General features: G+C 34.7%; 1 protein-coding gene across 3 annotated transcripts in view; it reads right to left on the minus strand.

Annotated features, from left to right (window-relative positions):
* Nucleotides 1-20,364, minus strand: part of BMT2 (base methyltransferase of 25S rRNA 2 homolog) — a 92,603-nt gene that overhangs the window by 59,143 nt on the left and 13,096 nt on the right. For all 3 annotated transcript variants that reach the window (XM_038557392.1, XM_038557393.1, XM_038557394.1), the window contains exons 2-3: nt 17,834-17,975; nt 1,206-1,376 (exon numbers count right to left, since the gene is read on the minus strand). In XM_038557392.1, the coding sequence (XP_038413320.1) occupies nt 1,206-1,376; nt 17,834-17,975 (313 nt within the window). The remainder of the gene's footprint in view (nt 1-1,205; nt 1,377-17,833; nt 17,976-20,364) is intronic.

A 20,364-nucleotide genomic window follows, 5' to 3' on the forward strand; every position in this document is an offset into this window, starting at 1 on the left:
CAGAGGTAATTCTATGTTTGATACCTACAAATTTAAATTGTTAAGAGGCTAATAAATTGTATTTTCATGGTTAGCTCTTAGTGTCTATCAAGAATGTTTTTTGAATTATTCAAGTTTAGCATTTTCAAGAGATTAAGAAAGTTTTACTTGATATTACAAATCTATTCCGGTATAAGGTATATAGAGAATTTTAACACTACCAATAAACTTGATTATAATATTTTTTCTACATACATATATATATATGTAGAAAAAGTATATATTTTATGCCCCTCCTCACCCTCACCCCAGAGCCAATGTTATTGTTGGGTGTTTGTTGCTCTTTTTTTTTTTTTTTTTCCTTTGGGGGAGTTTATTTCCCAGTCAGAAAAGGAGAAGCAGGGTCAGGCTCTGGAACATCCTAGGCCCAGACCTAACAAGGGAGGCTAGGGGAGGGAGGCACAGGGGAGGGCTTCGACTGTGTGGCTTGGTCCCACAGCTGTCCTGGCTGGGTCCAGGGACAGCCTGCCCGGGGATGGTGGCACTGAACCTAGGGGCAGAGGTGGCAGGCCAGGGGGCCCAGAGGACGGCACATGTATATTTTTTCTACATATCTATACATTTATATATATATAGATATATGTAAATATACAATGAAATACTATTCATCCATAAAAAAGAACGAAATCCTGCCATTTGTTATAACAAGGATGGACCTTGAGGCCATTATGCTAAGTGAAATGGGGATATAAGTGAAAAGAGGATGTAAAGTACAACATGATGACTATAGTTAACAACACTATAGTAGGCAGAATTTCATATCAACAATAAAATAATAGGAATTGGTTCTATTAATAATCCATTATTCCTTGTGATTTTTTAGTTAGCAGATACCACCTTTAAGTTAAACACAGTTTAAAATGGGTTTTGCTATTTTGATTCTTTGTATTCCCCTAGGAGTAATTATTACAACATTTAAGAAACTATTCTTTCTCATTTTTCCCGAACACAATGTTATAGAACCATTAGTTTTCCAGATATCCCTTAAAATTTTATGCTAGTTTTCTACCTAGTAATATTACAAATGTGCTTTTTTTCAGCCTAATCTATTATCAGGGGAACAAGCAAATGGCCCACTACTTGTGGTAAATCATTATACTACTTTACATTATTAATACAGCTATCCAAGATAACATTAATAATTGGAGTAGAGAAAGTGTACTTACTCAGTTATAAATTCAGGGTTTGTAAAGCTGAGGTTGGTTAAATGACCTTCAAGTTTAGAAGACTCATGTGAATTTAAGGCTGGAGTGGTCTTAGTGGCGAGTACAGCTCTTTTTTCATCTTTTTCAAGTGCTTTTCTCTTCCCACCATTTTGGAAATATTCTCTGCATACACTACAAGGCAAAATGAAATTATATTTTAAAACACTAGGTATAAATATAAAATAAAGTGGAAAAGCATTAGCCTTTGTTAAAACAGGAAACTTTCAATTACAAATTCTTCCTTTGAAAATATCACAGAGGTAAGTTTGAGCACTCTGTAGCACTTTTAACTACCATACAACAAAGCAGAATATAGATTATATTTAATAAATAAAAGTATGTTGGAACGCCTGGATGGCACAGCTGGTTCAGCATCTGACTCTTGGTTTCAGCTTCAGGTGGTGATCTCAGGGTCATAAGATCAGCCCTGCATCAGGCTCAGTGCTCAGCACAGAGTTGGCTTCAGATTCTCTCTCCCTCTTCCTCTGTCCCTCTCACTTGTGTGCCATCTCTTTAAAAAATGTTTTTAAAAAGTATGTTTCCAGGGGTACAGATGTGCCTATATGTTTTGCTGAACTGTATTCTTTTTTTTTTTTGAACTGTATTCTTAACTAAAACAAAGTTCTTCCAGAAAAGCTGAGATAACTCTGCTATTCAATCACAGCATATGAAAAGAACAGTCATTACAGTTAATTCTCAGCCAGCTTTGCTCGTAGTAGACAGATCTCCCAATAGTTGCTTCCTAGATCCCTTCTGGTTTATGAAAACAAAGTTAGGCTGTCAACATATTAAGAATCATTAATTTTCTTATTTGCTCTGAGAAAAGGGAATAAAAATCTAGTTCAAGTAAAAATGGTACTATATCATACAGGTAAACACAGACAACAGAAGTTTGAACATAACAGTGGTTTTTATAACACCTGGAAATTATTCTTATCCATCAAGAGATCATTCCTGCTTCTCCCAATTCTTGCACTACTAATATGAAGATTTTTTGAAGATGTATCATTCTAAGCTCATATAGTTTAGAACTTATCAAGTTGCTATCCAGAATCAGAAACTGATGACTGATATAACCTTGTAATTTTCTTCATACCTAATATAATTTTAGAGTGAATACAGTAGGGTACCATTCCTGGGTATGTAATAGGACAAGAAACATGAATCTCAGGATCTCTCAAGTATTTATTAGCTATTGAAGCCAGGAATCTTAAGGTAAAAAAAAAGACTAGTAAGACCTAGCTCTGGCCCTTGAGCTTACACTGTGATAAGAGATACACAGGTGAAAACAACTGATATTATTGTCAAAGCTTTTCTTTTTAGATTCTGTTTTTAAAAAATATTTTATTTATTTATTCATGAGAGAGAGAGAGAGAGAGAGAGAGAGAGAAAGGGAGGCACAGATCCAGGCAGAGGGAGAAAGCAGGTTCCATGCAGGGAGCCTGACATGGGACTCGATCCCGGGTCTCCAGGATCACACCGTAGGCCGAAGGCAGCACTAAACCACTGAGCCACCTGGGCTGCCCTTCTTTTTAGATTCTTAAAACACATTATTAGTATATAGAGCTCATACTCTGAACAAAGCTAGACTATTTATCTCCATACACACTGGTGAATTTTCAGAAACATGGCAAGAAAAATAAGAATTGAAGAATTAACTTAAAAAACTGGTTTCTACAAGTATAACTGTGGTCTAAGGGAACAATGTCTATATCACCTCACACTTACAGGATGCTATTCATTTAACTTTAGTTTTTCTTAGTAATGACTATTAGGGAAAAAAAAGACTTCCTTAATTTTTCCTATGTAGATTTAGCTTTAAATCTCATACATAGGAGTTGAAACACATTCCTCATAAATCAAATATTTATTAAGCAGTAAGAATAGAAAGCCTCCATGTGCCAGGCACATCTGTAATTGAAGAAATGATTGCTGCCCTCAAGGAGCTCAGATTAGTAAAGGAGACAATTATACAACTATAAAGAAAATAAAATTGATAAAGATAAAATATAATTGATAACCCAATCAGTAATATATGCTGACTTTAGAAATATAAGTAGGAATAAATCAGGCAAGGAAGAATGTTAGTTTGGGAGGTAAGTGCTTGCCTGGCAGAGAGAATAGCATGAGTGAAGGCACAGAAAATAAAAGCAGCATGGATCCTGCAGAGATGGACGTCTATTCAAGATATGTGAAATGTAAAGTGCCGAGCAATGGATGGATGGACTCACAAGTAAAAAGGCCCCGAGGCCAACACAAATATAGCATGGAAACGTAACCTGGTGACAATGGAGTGATAAGCAAGCTTCAGATCCAGCAGGGCTCAAAGGGTAATTTAGAGATATTGTCTTTAGAAATCTAATCTAATGACAGAAAGTGATTTAGTGATTTCCTGGGGGTGGCACTAACTGCAAAAGTATACAAAGGAGCTTTTTAAAGTGATGGAAATACTCTGTATCTTGACAGTGGTGGTAAAGAAGTGTAAACAATTGTCCATATCCACTGAATTGCACACTAGAATGGGTGCATTTTATTGTATATAAATTAAACCTCAGTGAGGTTGATAAAAAATGTAGACTTTACAATGTTGGAATGAATACTAAAAATAATGCCTCTACAATATGTAACATTTCACTAAGGCATGAAACATAAGAATCAAGAGCTTGCTTAGCTTTCTATTAGTAGCACCATATACAATTGCTGATATTCAAGAATTTTTGAATTACAAAAATTGCAATTTTATATGGTTCAACATCATAATTATCTAGAAACTTGGCAGCAAAATACTTAAAGGCCTAGAATTCCAGATTCTTATAAAATAGCAGTCATTTAAATTCTAATCCTTCTGCATACCGTCCAAAGACAGTATATAGAATATATAGATCTTTCAATATATAGATCTTTCAATGGAGCAAATAAAAACACATATAGTTCATGCCTATGGCATAACTAGGAATCAGAATAGCACTTCATTTAACACGTAATTGGAAAATAAAAATCAGAGGCCAATTGAATTGGCGTTGGAGCCCCTCAAAGCACAGTCTGACAAGTCTATAAAAAGAGGGTAAGATATGATAGGGTCTTACAACTGCCAAAAAACAGATTAACACCAGCTAAGATATACTACCCAAGAGAGGGATCTAACTCTGAGTGGGGAAATTTTAAGAAAAGATTTGGGACACTGTGAATCACAGCATTAGCCACTGGAAGGTCAAAAGGACATATACACAGACATATACAAAAGAATCTGTTACCAAAAAGGAGAGCCTTGAAAAGATTCCTTCTCTGGGAGAAAAGAGGCACTTTGAAAAAAGGAGGTATCTTTGGAGGTTTGGTGACAAAGGAAAAAAATGAAGCAATTAAGGATAATAAGCCCACTGACATGTTATGATCTATACATTAAAAAATTGTAAGTCAGACCAAAAGAGGACGATATTTATTAAAGGAACTATACTTTTGTTATTTGTAGCAATCAAGCATGGTTCTTTGGAATTAAAGAACAAAGTAACTCACCCAAACCCCTACCTACCCATCTACAGACACTTCAACATAATAGACAAATACATTAAAAGAGACACTCAATGAACCTGGAAACCAAACAAGGTTCTATTAGAAGGGAAGAAAAAATAATCAGAACTTTTCAGCAAATGAAAATTCTCAAAAAGAGAACCAAAAACAGCCATAAAAGAAAAAAAAAACCTGTCACATTTCATTATTAATTACATATAATTGAGGAAGCAACTGCAGATATGAACATTTCAAATTTGAAATAAAAACTGAGAACAAAAAGGAATAAACAATGGAGAGATAGAAGATGCAATATTGTCATGAGGTTGGTTCTTCCCAAATTTATCTACAGATGCACTACAATCCCAATCAAAAATCACAGCAAATTATTTTGGGGATACCAACAAACTAATTTTAAAGTTTATATGGAGAGGCAAAAGACCCAGAATAGTCAATACAATATTGAAGAAGAACAAAGTTGGAGAACTGACACTATCTGACTTCCTATAACCTACTATAAAGTTATAGTGATCAGAAATGTGTGATGTTGGTGAAAGAATGGGCAACTAGACCCATGGAACAAAACAGTATAGCAACCAACCCACACAAATATATTCAATTGATTTTTAATAAAAGAGCCAAGACAATACAATGGGGTAAAGAGAGTCTTTTCATCAAATGGTGCTGGGATGCTAACTACATACTAAAAATGATCCTAAACACAGATATTACACCCTTCACAATAATTAACTCAAAATGGATCATAGTAAAACACAAAACTCTAAAACTATTAAAGAGTTTTATAAATTTCCTAGAAGAAAATCTAGAAAATAAATTTCTAGAAGAAACCCAAAACCTTGGGTTTGGCAATGCCTCTTCTGATACAACACCAAAGTCAAGATTCATGAAAAAAAGAATTGAGAAGCTAGACTCCATTAAAATTAAAAACTGCTATGTGAGAGGGAATGAGAAGACAAGCCACAGACTGGGAGAAAATACTTGCAAAAGACATAGCTGATAAAGGACTGTTATCTGAAATATACAGAGAACTCTTAAAACTTAACAATAAGAAAACAAACGACTCAGTTTAAAAACAAGCAAAAATACTGACTCACCAAATAAGATACACCAAATAAGATACACCAAATAAGATACCATATAAGCATATGAAAAGATGCTCCAGGTCATATGTCATAAGGGAAATGCAAATTAAAATAGCAATATACTACTACACACTAATAGCATAGCCAAAATCCTGAACATCAAAACCACCAACTGTTGGTAAAGATGTGGGGTAACAAGAACTCTCAATCATTGCTAATGGGAAAAAGAGAGAAAGTTGCTTTGGAAGACAATGTAGCAGTTTCCTACAAAAAGTAAACACACTTTTACCATATAATCCTGCAATCACACTCCTTGATATTTGCCCCCCAAAATAAAAACTCACTTCTACACAAAAACCTGCATATGAATGTTTACAGCATTTTATTCATAATTGCCCAAACTTGGAAGCAATCAACATGTCCTTTTGCAAGTGAATAAAGAACTTTGGTATATCAAGACAATGGATTATTACTTGGTGCTAAAAAGAAATGAGCTATTGAGCCATGAAAAGACATCAAGGAATCTTAAATGCATATTAAGTGAAAGATGTTAATCTGAAAAGGTTATATACTGTGATTCCAACTGGATGACATTCTAGAAAAGGCAGAACTACGGAAAGAGTAAAAACGTCCATGATTGTCAAGGGTATGGGGAAAGACAGAATGTGCAGATAAAGCAGAGAGGATTTTTAGGGAAATGAAACTATTCTGTGTGATACTATAATAATGAATACTTGTCATTATACATTTGTCAAAATCCACAGAATATATAACACCAAAAGCAAACCCTAATGCAAACAAACTATGGACTTTGGATGATAATAATGTGTCAATGTAGTTCATCAATTACAAACGTATCACTCTTGGTGGATGTTGCCAGTGGAGGATACTGTGCATGTGTGTGGCCAGGGTGTATATGGGCATTGTACTTTCTGCTCAGTATTGCTGTGAACCTAAAACCACACTAAAAAAATAAAGTCTACTTGAAAGGGAAAAAAAATCCAGTTCAGAATAGATACCATGTGCCTTCTGATGCAATACACTAAGAACACAGTATCACCTATGTAATATTCCTGCTAATATGCTTCATTTCAATCTAATTACAAATAAACCATGCAAATCCAAATTAAGAGTCTATTAAACTTTGTAAAATGTCCATGTCATAAAAGATAAAAGAGAGAGAGAGAGAGAGAATTCCACATATGAGTGAAATCATATGATATATATCTTTTCTGACTTACTTTCTTTAACTACAGAGAACAAACTGAGGGTTGCTGGAGGGGAGGTGGGCAGGGGGATAGGCTAAATGGGTGATGGGTGGGGTGCCCGGGTAGCTCAGTCAGTTAAGCATCTGACTTCTGCTCAGGTCATAATCTCAGGGTCCTGGAATCAAGCCCCATGTCAACTGCCCACTCAGCAGGAAGTCTACTTCAGGATTCTCTTTCTCCCTCTGCTCCTCCCTCAGCATGCTCTCACACTCTAAAATAAATAAATTTTTATGGGATGCCTAGGTAGCTCAGTTGGTTAAGTGTCTGCCTTAGGCTCAGGTCAAAATCTCAAGATCGAGCCCCACATTGGGCTCTCTGCTCTGTTTCTCCCTCTGCCTCTGTGTGTGCTCTCTTTCTCTCAAATAGATAAAATCTTTTTTAAAAAATTAAATACATAAATAAATCTTAAAAACCTATTCTTTAAAAAATAAAATAAATGGGAGATGGGTAGTAGGAGGGCACTTGTGACAAGCACTGGGTGTTAAATTTAAGTGATAAATCACTAAATTCTATTTCTGCAACTAATATTACACTAAATGCTAACTAACTAGAATTTACATAAAATCTTGAAACAAAAAAGAAAGAGAAAAAAGGGAGTTAGAGAATTTGCTCAACTAAGTGTAATGATACACCCTGAAGTATTCAGGAATGAAAGTCTTGTGATTTCTGCAACTGACTCCCATACAATTCAGCAGAAAGCGAAGGGAAAAGAAGGGGGAGGGGCTGCAGAGAAAATGGAAAGAAGATACAAAATAAGACTAAAATAATTTTTTTTCAGAAGCTGAAGGAAAGAAAGTATGAGCCAAGAATTTTTATCTGGCCAAGCTGTGGATTTTGTAACAAAGCTATAGAAAAACAGCTTTTGGTATGTCAGAACTCAGGGAACATCACAGTTGGAAGCATTTACTTCTGGAAGATGAACTTCATCCATGAGATGATTGAGAAAGGCTGGTGAAGAGATTGGTAATGAATAAAAAAGGGAAACTTTTTAATACTGAAGGCCACAATTTCCAAAGAATATGTAACAGTTACGAATATTTGTGTGCCATTTATCAGAGCAGCCATATTCATAAAGCAGAAACTCCATGAGGTGCATGAAGAAACAGACATAACTAACAATAGAGAACTTTAGTATACAACACAATCAAGTGAATAAATACTAGGCAAAATTAGAGAAGCTGGAGAGAGTAGAATAAAATTTATCTTATCTAGGTAACAAACTTTGCTTTCTAATAGCGTATAGCTTCTTTTCAAACGCACATGGAATATTCACAAGAATTACCAATATGCGTGTATTATGTCATGAAGAAAATCACAGCAAGAGCCACAGAAAAAAATTACAGATGAAATCATCCAGTCACAATGCAATAAAAGTAGAAGAAAATGAAACAAAAAATCTTTCACCTATAAATTTAAATCCATTAATATAACTCACTATGTTTACAAATTTAAAGAGGAAACTCATATTCATTTCCATAGATGCTGAAAGGACACTCAACAAAATTCAACACTTATTCCTAATAAAAACACTCAGTAGGGGAGCCCGGGTGGCTCAGCAGTTTAGCGCCACCTTCAGCCCAGGGCATGATCCTGGAGACCTGGAATCGAGTCCCACGTCAGGCTCCCTGCATGGAGCCTGCTTCTCCCTCTGCCTGTGTCTCTGCCTCTCTCTCTATGTGTCTCTCATGAATAAATAAATAAAATCTTTAAAAAAAAACACTCAGTAAAATAAGAATTGGTGAATATTACCTAATAGTAGAATTATACATATAGATTAGCCCCAAAGCCAGCAATATTTTAAGTGGGCACACACCACACACACGTTATTGCTAAGTGAAAAAAGGCACAGCTATGTAACAGACAAGAGAAAGAGTATTAGTCAAAAGAATTGGAGAGAAAGAAATAAAACTCTGTATATATTCATAGATGAGTTTACCTGGACAACCCAAAAGAATCAATCAGAAACCAATACTAACAGTACAAGAATTCACTAAAACAAGATGTAAAACATAGAAAAATCAGAAGCCCCTCTCTATATACAATATACCTATATTATACACACATATATTAGTAATCTGTCTGAATATATAAAGGAAGATCACATGTACAACAGCAAGAAAAATATAAAATACCTAGGAATAAATATAACATGAAATACACATAACCAGTGTTCAGAAAACCTTACAATACTATTGAACAACTCAAAAGCAGACTGGGAACAAATGGAAAGATCTATACCTTTTTCATGGACATGATGATTCAACATTACAAAGATGTCAGTTTTCTCCAGTTATTAAAAAACTTAATGTAAATCCAATAAAAACACAAACTTTTACAGATTTAATTAGACCAACTGGCTCTAAAATACTTATGGGGGGAAAAAAAAGAACAGCCAAGAAAACCCTGAGAAAAGAGCAGGTGGTGGGGTAGGGGGAAGATGTTATAGAATAACATGACAGAGACAATGAAACAAAAAGTCCTAAAACAGAACCAACTATAGCATATAGTTGGCCAACCTGGCATAATGTCATGTCAAATCACTGCAAAAAAGGGAGACTTTTTCATAAATAATATTGGGGGAAATGGATAATTACTTGGGAGGGAAAGTTCGATCTATCCTTCCCAACACACACCAGAATGAATTCCAAACAGGTCAGAGAGCTAAACGTAAAAAAAATGATATCATCCAAGTACTAGAAGAAACCTAGTGAGTAAATGAGTGAATTACTATTAGGAATTCTTATAGTCTGGCAATCAGGAGAGCTTTTCTAAAGACAACTGAAATCTGGAATCAATAAAAGAGGTATATATCTGATTACATAAAAACAAAGTCTTCTACATGGCAAAACAAAATCCTGCATGGCAAAGACATAAACAGTCAAAGAAAAAGGGCATATATCTGTAAATCATATAAAAAACTATGAAAAAATCAAGATATAAGAAACCAAAAACCAATGGGGAAAAAAAAATCAAAATATGAACACATAACTCACCAAAAAAGGGCAAATCATTTTTAAATATATGAAAACATACTAACCTCACTCACAAGAGAAAACAAAACCATGGATACCAGTTCCCACATATCGAACTGGCAAAACTTTAAAAGGTAGGTGAGATTGTGAAGAAACAGATATTATTGTTTTTTGCTGGTGGAATTGTAAAATAGTTTAACCTTATCTAAGGTTATCTACAATGATTTGACAATATCTAACAAAATCACATATATATTTACTCTTTTACCCTGCAATTCCATATACAGTATTCTACAAATACACAATGCCAAAAATTCAAAATGAATATGCACCAGGTTATCTCCATTATAGTACTATTTGTAAAAGGAAAAACTTGTAAATACCTTATTAGAATGAGGAAGATATCTATATACCTATGATTGGTTAATTTATGTTGTCAACTTGACTGGGCCAAAGGGGTACCTGGATATCTGGCCAAACATGAGTGTTTCTGTGAGGATGTTTCTGAATGAGATTAACATTTAAATTAGTAAACTGAGTAAAGCAGACTGTCCTTCACAATGAGGGTGGGCCTCATCCAATCACTTGAAGGTCTGTGTAGAACCAAAGACTGACCCTCCCCAGAGTATGAAAGACTCCTCCTGCCTGACTGCCTTTGAATGGGACACTGAATTTTTCCTGCCTTCAGAGTCAAACTGAGACATCAGCACTTCCTAGGCCTCAAGCCTACCAGCTTTAGGACTGGAACTACACCACTGATTCCCCTGGGTCCCCAGCATGTCAACTCATTCTGCAGATCTTGGGACTTGTCAACCTTCATAAGCACGGGAGCCAACTCTCTGGAGAAAACTGACCAATACGATGCCAAACAGTGATCTCTAAGACATATAACATGTCCCACTTGAACATAGACAAGAACAGGTGGATACGTGTGTGTATATGGATATGGTTAATTCTGAAAAACAAAACAAAACAGGATAAAACAAGAAACAAATGAAGAAAATGGATGGGAGCCTTTTCTGAATACAACTTTTTATAAAGTCTTGATTTCTGAACCATGTAAATATTTTATAATATTTACATTCCGACAAATTAAAATAGGGGGGAAAAAAACAATAAAATGAAAGTGAACAAAACCCTATATAAAAGAACTGTTTCAAGTAATTTTTAAAAAGTTATCTTGATCCTTAGTGGGATATGTTCCAAATTCAAAAGAAGTTCAAAGAAATTTTAAATTTCATCCAGTTTACTGTTAAAAGTAAAAATGGCATTGTAATTTTCTAATCATTTTATGTGAACTGTAGAACAAAGCAAGTATATTAATGTTATTCAGAACTAAGTCCTTCAGCACATCTAGTACCCAGATCTTAATTTAATTTCTAAATGCTATTTTCCACTAAAAGAACTCTGTGAAGAAATAGTTTGATTCTAAGTCTTGGACAGCAAAAGTAAAGGCTCATTTTGTACTAGATAGTAAGAAAGTGCTCATAGGCCATGTCAGAACACAGAAGCTAGCTTTGAAGCTATCTATAGAATAATTTGAACATCCTCTCCTCCCCTCAAAAAAAAATATAATAAAGACTGGTGGAAAGACTGAATAAATAACAATGCAGGAGGCTACAGTGATATCCCAAACATTTTTAAAACCTCAAAACCAAAAAACTTACTTGTCACAATTGGAACTAATACACCAATTTCTTAATTGTGAAAATTGCTAAACAGAAAGAATTAGGTATACGTATATGTTTATTTTTACCCAGCCTTTCTGGTGAACATGTAATCATTCCCTGTTCATAAAGAAAAGCTTTTATTTATAGAAGCTAGCAAGCACAAAGAATGATACAATTTGAAAAATCATTTTGCAACCCCAAATTAAACAGTGTATTTAATAAACAGAAGTAAACTTGTTAGCTAAAAGACTCAGGAGACAGGACTGATCCACAGGCCAAAATGTCACTCTACACATTCCTTGCTAATTGCAAAGGGAAAACATAAGTTTATAATGGGAGGATCACCCTAACCAAATGGCAAAATTTAGTATCTCTACTGGTAGAATAACCTGATGATAAGAACCTGCTAATGTAAGCAATAAGAAGTGTGCAGGTTCACCTCACAGATATTTTGGTAAAAATAATGTTAACCGAATCGACACTTTAGATCCCAATTTTAAATTATAAGAAATAAAGGAGACTGAAAAAGTAGTTAAATGGCTCCATGAGAAAACAATCAAATAAATCTAAAATACAAAACACAAAGTTAGTTTTGGTTTAGGATACAGACAAATACAACAGGCCCCTGGTTATGCTGTTAATAGGGGAAAAGGGACTATACAATCGAAAAACAGTGTTTTAAAAAGAAATCAAGAGAGCTGATGATACAAAAGGTCTAAAGGAACTAAAGAAAGGCCTAGATGAGAAGAGATCACAGGCACTTTGTACATTTGTTGAGAAGGTACATGGGCAGCAAAAGATCAAGTCTTCCATAGTAGAGGCGTTTTGTTTGATTAAAGAGAAACCGGCAGAGCTTTCAGTGGTTGCTTAGAATGGTGTGACAGACTGGAATCTTTAAGAAACCCAAACGTAGAGATGCTCTCCTTGTTCCATTACTGCATCCCTCCTGCCTCCTATAGGTCTTGATTTTGAAATATGAAAAAGGCAGTAGGGGCAGCACTAGAGGCTCAGAGTGGGACTAAAAAGCAGAGAAATTCTTTGCACTTTTCTAAGGTCCCAGAGTCTTGCTCGACTGTAATATACATAAAACAGGACTCACTCTCAAAGCAGTTGAAGCCAGAGGTGAAATCAAACTATGTAATCGAGTTTCAACTCAGCTTAACCCCTGATGGATCAAAGTGTCAGCCTCTCATCCTAGCAGCCTGCTGGGGTGGGGGGGGGAGGGGGGGTTGATTATGCCCTCTCTAGGGAAAACTAGTATTTATGCCAGTCTCTTCTAAACACAGTGCTAGTGTGTGTATACATCTTTTTTAAATTATCAGACATACAATGAAGCAAGAAAAAATTGATCAATAATCAAAAGAAAAAACAGCCAAAAGAAACAGATCTAGATAAAACATATATTGGAATAAACAGACAAGGACTTTAAAATAATTATTATAATTCTTTTTAATTCAGAAAAAGATTAACTCAATAGAACTTCAACAGAAAAATTAAATCTCTAAAGATGAGCCAAATAATTATTATACAAAAATTGAGAAAAATGATTATCTTGAAAATATCTCTTGGTAACTGTTAGAACAAAAAGCCAAGAAGAAAAATCAGTAAGGATATACAGATTCTTTGAACAGTACTATTAACCATCTTGAAACCAAGAACCACAAAATACAGAATGTGGGATATTTTACAGTTAAACTGACATTTCTCTAAAAACTCAATGTTATGGAAAACAAAAATGAGAACCTAAAGAAATGTAACCACCAAATGCTATGCATAAGTCCTGACTGGATTTAGAAAAAGAAATTACAAGGACATTTTGAGAACAATAAAAAAAAACCCTGAATTTTTGAACTAAATATTTTAGGAAATGGGAAAATTGCTGTTAATTATAATGTGTTGATGGTACTGTGGTTATGCAGAAGAATGTCCTTATTCTTAGGAGATGTGTGGGGATGAAATGTCATGTTATCTCCAATTTACTTGCAAATGGTTCAGGAAACAATGTGTTTCTCTATGTGTACAAAGAGAAAAAGCAAATTCCTTTACTAAATATACAACTATACCTTTGTATTGTGTTTTGTTTCTAGTTTTTAGTGTTTCATACTATAAATCAAATTTTATTTTATTTTATTTTTTGAAGGAAAACATGTAGAATTCTTCAAGCTAAACAGCCAATAAAATCTTAGAAAAGTAATGTCAGGCAGGTTTATCTCACATACAAAATTCCTATAAAGTTTTTTTTTTTTTTTAAGTTTTAAGTATAACTGGAAAAAAATTTTGTCAAACGCTTTTTATTTTTATTTTTTTTAAGATTTTATTTATTGGGGATCCTTGGGTGGCTCGGTGGTTTAGTGCCTGCCTTTGGCGCTGAGCATCTGATCCTGGAGTCCTGGGATCGAGTCCCACGTCGGGCTCCCTGCATGGAGCCTGCTTCTCCCTCTGCCTGTGTCTCTGCCTCTCTCTCTCTCTCTCTCTCTCTCTCTCTCAGGGCGAGGGAAAAGCAGGCTCCATGCACGGAGCCCGACGTGGGACTGGATCCCCAGACTCCAGGATCACACCCTGGGCCAAAGGCAGGCGCTAAAGCTTAACCGCTGAGCCACCCAGGCTTTTCTGTCAAACCCTTTTTAAAGCCCACTTTAGCTTTCAAATTACCATTGCTTTCTTAGAATTATCAACAGAGAAAGGAATTATATAAAATACAAGTTAAAATTATAGATAAATCAAGTTTCAAAATTCAATATTGTTTTGAAGCCTTTTCCCTCAAGCTAGTTTTAAGTTTAAAGACATTATAAAACTCCTCATGGATTATTTCCCATAGTAAAATTAGTTTATGATATTTTGCCACTGTTCTTTTTTAGCAGTTTGACCTAAATTCTGATGAATGTTCCTTTTCAGCAGTTTGACCTAAAAATGACCTCTTTCAAAATGCATGTAGATATGTTAACTATTGATAAAATCCACAAATCTAAGAAAAAAGAAAGAAGAGTGAAGTGTGAAGTAGATTCATTATTCAAGGAAGGTACAAGCAAATGCTCCTACGAGAATGCTACCTATCAAAGTCCTTTTAAGAAAAAAAAGTCTGAGAGCTTGCTTGGTGTATTTGAATATTAATTTTATTTATTTATTTATTTTTAAGATTTTATTTATTTATTCATGAGAGACAGAGAGAGAGAGAGAGAGAGAGAGGTAGAGACACAGGCAGAGGGAGAAGCAGGCTCCATGCAGGGAGCCTGACCTGGGACTCGATCCTGGGTCTCCAGGATCACACCCGGGGCTACAGGTGGTGCCAAACCACTGCCCCACTGGGGCTGCCCTGAATATTAATTTTAAAGCAATACTGCTAAAAGCCAAGAATGATGGTCTTAAATAGCGATGGTGCTGATTTCCTGACTGGATTACATTATTACTCCATGTATAAGGCAAATATTTGGTTCAGTAGTAGATCTCATTTTGTGTTTCTTAGCTTGAGAGACAAAATGTACATTTTGTATAAGTCAGATTTATACAACCATTTCCTTTCCAGAACCAAACAAAAAACACCAAACATTTTAATTTTAAGCATTATATTTCCTACTATTCTGGCTTGTTCTCCAGCTCCACAATTCTTGGGGTACACAATTCATGGGTGATAAATACCACCTTTTCACTCTCCCTCCACCAACTCATATTTTCAACTCTGTACTTACATATCATTATAACCACAATACACACACCATCATTTCCCTCTTTCCTCAGGAGTCATTATACTTTGAGCATTAATCTTATGATACTAATGTTCTATCCACTTTCTCACTCGCCAAGAAAACTGTTTCCCTATAACTCTGTACATCAATTATTACATTAGCTTCTTAACTGGTTTCTTTACTTACACCCTCCCCTTCCTACAGCAATTAAGTCTTAAGAATTTTTGACACATTATAAAAAGTTAACAAAATCCTGCTAATCTTCTTAAAATATCCAATGACTCATTCACACAAAATAAAAGCCAATGTCTTTACAATGGTTTACAAGACCCTACACAATCCAGCCGTTCATTATCCTTTTTTTTTTTTTTTTAAGATTTTATTTATTTATTCATGAGACACATAGAGAGAGAGGCAGAGGCACAGGCAGAGGGAGAAGCAGGCTCCCTTTGGGGAGCCTCATGCAGGACCTGGATCCCAGGATCCCAGGATTATGCCCTGAGCCAAAGGCAGACGCTCAATCACTGAGCAACCCAGGCGTCCCACTGTTCATTATTTTCTACTACTCTTCTTCCCCTCACGTTTTGCTCTAGCCACAATGGTCTCCTTACTGTTTCAGAAACATGCCAGCATAGTCCTACCTCAAAACCTTTGGACTTGTAAGGCTTGTTCTTTCACTTTTTTCATGTTTTTTGCACATCTCACTTCAGTGAGGCCTACCCTGTCTACCCTACTTAAAATAGTTTTATTTTTGCTTGCTTCATTTATCTCATGGCACCGACTATTATTGGATTTAGCATGTTATTTATGTATTGTTTCTTGCCTCTAAATTCTATCATGTAATAAACTATAAGAGAGCAAAGATTTTGTTCAGCTGATTATGGTACTCCCAGTGCCTATGATGTGACTAGTACACAGTAGACAATCATTAAAAATTATTTATTAAATGAATAAGTAAAATAACTAAATTAAATACAATCTTCCCCCTGGATTATTTGTTGAATGAGCGAAATATGCATTACCACATAGCTTTTAAATGAGATTAAAACAGAAATTTTAGATTAAAATAACTGCAATGAAATGTAAACCAGAAGTTATCATAAATTTATTGTCCACATAGAAAGCTAATACTTTGTTTTCTGGGAATTCATTATTATTATTATTTTATGTATTTACTTTTTAGAGAGAGAGGAAAAAAAGAGAGAGAGAGAGAAAAGAGAGATAAAGGGCAGAGGGAGAAAAGGAGAGAGAATCCTAAGCAGGTTCCATGTCCAGGGTAGAGCCCCCGGGGCCCTATCTCACAACCCTGAGATCATGACCTGAGCCAAAACCAAGAATCTAAGGGACTGAGCCACCCAACCACCCCTGGGAATTCATTTTTAAATTCAGTCAATATACATATCCATTCTTCTAATTTTACAACCTTGAGAGAACTGACCAGCAGTATTTCATTTTCTGATATTTTAAATATTAGAAATATACTATGAGAAAATAAACATTATCCAAAGTAAATTTAAGTGATGGAATGCTCTGAATTACACATCCAAAATTCAGGATTTTAACACCTTTAATGTTTTCAAATTTTAAATTATAAAGTATTCACTTTTATTTGAATCCAAATATGGATAATTATGAAAACAAATTTCTATACTATAACTTATTTATGAAGAGTCAAGTGTTAAAAATTCATATTTTAGGGACGCCTGGGTGGCTCAGCAGTTGAGCATCAGCCTTCGGCTCCGAGTGTGATCCTGAGTCCTGCATTGGACTCCCAGAGAGAAGCGTGCTTCTCCCTCTGCCTATGTCTCTGCCTCTTTCTCTATGTCTCACAAATAAGTAAATAAAATCTTTTTAAAAATAAAAATAAATAAAAAATAAATACTCATATTTTAAATGTATTGGTGTTTAAGTATATGAAATGCATTTAAAGCTATACTTTTATTTTAATACTTTTAAAAAGTCGAAACAAAATTTAAAGTTAGGCCAAAGAAAAACATTTCAATTAAAAAGAAATGAATAGGGGATCCCTGAGTGGCTCAGCGTTTAGCACCTGCCTTTGGCCCAGGGCCTGATCCTGGAGTCCCAGGATGGAGTCCCGCATCAGGCTCCCTGCATGGAGCCTGCTTCTCCCTCTGCCTGTGTCTCTGCTTCTCTCTCTGTGTGTCTCTCATGAATAAATAAATAAAAATCTTTTTTTAAAAAAAAGGAATGAATAATATAAACCTAGGGAAAGTGAGTCAAGGGGGAAGAGTTATTTAACACACATTATCTGTTTTAAAACAGTTCTATTTTGGTACAGTGAATAATACAAAGAAAGCATTACTTGGATTTAAGAGTCTAAACAATACATTAGAAATAAAAAATATTAGTTCATAAAAATACTCACCTACAACACCATTCAATACGACCTTCGCCCTCACAAGTTTTTGCCCAATGGTTATCTGCCAAATTTTTCATTGCAACAGCGTATTCACAAAGTGTTTCCTCATCCTCACAATGTTCTCGCCAGATCTTATCAAAATCTCCCACTAAAAACAAGGGAAAAAAATGAATTAACTTCACTTAAAAATATCTCAGGCTTTTAAAAGTTTTTTTCTGCATAATCTGAAATTACTTAAAAATGAGAAAAGCAAAATCATGAAACCAAATTTCATGAGGTTTAAATTTTGTAACTTTAAAACCTTCTTCATGCAAATGGATTATTTTAACTATGGCGATCTGATAAATAAATTTCACCATTTTAAACAGATGGATTTGTGAAGCTGAATGAAACTAATAAGCATAAATAGATATGAGTTATCAGTTTATCAACCAAAAACACACAGGTAGGGGACCATTATGGCTGGGCATAATGATTGAAAGAAAGCATTAATTATCTTGCTACCCTAGGGCAATGTGACCTTGAAGCACAGAGTAAAGTTACTTAAGCCTGCTTCTTGCCTGTTATTTTCTTGGATCTCTACATACTTAACAGTTTCCTATATTAAAAGGGGGTTGATAGGTGAGATGGAAACATAAATTAGCAAGCAATTTAAATATATTTACTCACTCTGATGTGCTCCTGATATACTGTACTTTAAAAAATTGTAATCCTAGGGTAAAAATGTTGCTAGAGAAATTACTTTGGAAGCCTCTCCAAAGTTTTAAGACTTTATAAAATGTTCCGAATAAAAGCTGAAAGCTGACTATATTATCTGGCCACCACCTTTTAAAAACATTAAATCAGTCACCATTTTTAATATGAAATCTGAAACAGCAATATGAGTTCTCATAAAGAATGGAATAAGAATGCTACAGTCAAATAAATGACATTAACATAATTTTAAGGGTAAGAGGATAAACAAAAATTATCAAGGTAGCTTCACTCAAAGTCCTTAGACATAAGATTTAGGTTTTCTTGCCTCATGTTCAAATGTAGGCAAGTTGTTTCGTGACAGAATAAACTTAAAGACATAAATAAAACAGCCAAATTTGAAGATGATAAAGTTATACTCAAATTCTCTCCCCAGGTAAAGATATTAAGATTCTAGTATTTAAGAGGTGTTTGGTTTTTTTTTAAACACAGAAAAAGAATTATAACAAGTTCAAATATATCAAGACTTACTCAAAATTTGAAAAATTTTATTATTATAAGCACAGAGTCCAACAAGGACTGAGTTGACTAGCCCTTTAGTTTGACTAAATTAAGAAACAATAATAAAGGTACATACATGCCCTCACACATATTGTTAAAATGAGTATATATCAAAGTCTCAACCTTGACCTGAATACCAGTTATAAACCCAAAGGGATGAAGGGTTCTCTTTGGGGGGTTTATATATTTACAAAACAATACTTTCATTAAGTAATAACAGAGCTCTCAATCTGTTATACAGTGGATTAGCAATAACTGTCCACTAAAGCAAGCAGGCAAACATATTTCCTAAATTCTCAAAAACTCCTTAGTTTTAGCAACATCTTTCAGATGTAGTTATTTAACAACTCTAAATAGAACTACAAGAAGTCTTTAAAAAAATATTTGATTAATAATACATTAATAAACCTATGATGGTTCCTAACACTGTTCGTGACCATATTCATCAGACTTGATATCAAATGGTTCATCAAGGTATAGCATCATTTTAAAGATGCTTTATTTATCGTTTATTAAGATGGATGTCTTCAATTCTGAAAGGCCTTTTGTTCAAACATGCAAGTTTCACTGTCCTATTAATATACATATTATAAATAAACATGTAAAATTACTACTTTGTTGGTAATAAGAATCACTCGAATAAAAAGTTGTATGGTCAAATAATTTGGTAAAAGCTATGTTTAACATATTTAAACAGATTTCCTTTCCGTAAGACTTTTTAGTTTAGATTCTACAGAAGATAAAACATAAGACAAAGACCTGGGTACAAGTGGTTTATCTGGGAAAGAATCTTAGGATACAGAAGTAGGGGAGTGGGGAGAATGAGCCAAGGCAGGGAAAAAATGATAATAGAAAGGTGCATTATTGAGTTTAGCACTATGAGCAAGAGCATATGAATGCCTCTGGAATTGTGTACCTAAAAGACAGGAGGCTGGGACATTTTATGCATCAGCTATGAGCCCAATTAACTGAGAGTTGCTGAGAACTGTTGAGAACCTGTACTTCTAGTTTGCACTTAGACAATGAATAAGGGGAACATCCCTAGCAGGCTCCAGCAGTGTTGAAGAAAGGCAGAGAGCAGGAAAGAAAGCAGTACTCATCTGAAGTGCAACTTTGTTAGGTCTGCATACCTCTGAGCTCACACTGTCCACAGCAGCAAAGACCAAGGTTAAGTTATGTGGGGCACCAAAAGCATCTAATACAACTCTATGTCACTGTATTCTGTGAAATTCAATCTATTCTATAATTATTTTATCAGCTATGAGATGCAAAGACAACTGCAT

Source organism: Canis lupus, chromosome 14 (assembly GCF_011100685.1).
Source record: "Canis lupus familiaris isolate Mischka breed German Shepherd chromosome 14, alternate assembly UU_Cfam_GSD_1.0, whole genome shotgun sequence".
Classification (NCBI taxonomy): Eukaryota; Metazoa; Chordata; class Mammalia; order Carnivora; family Canidae; genus Canis; species Canis lupus.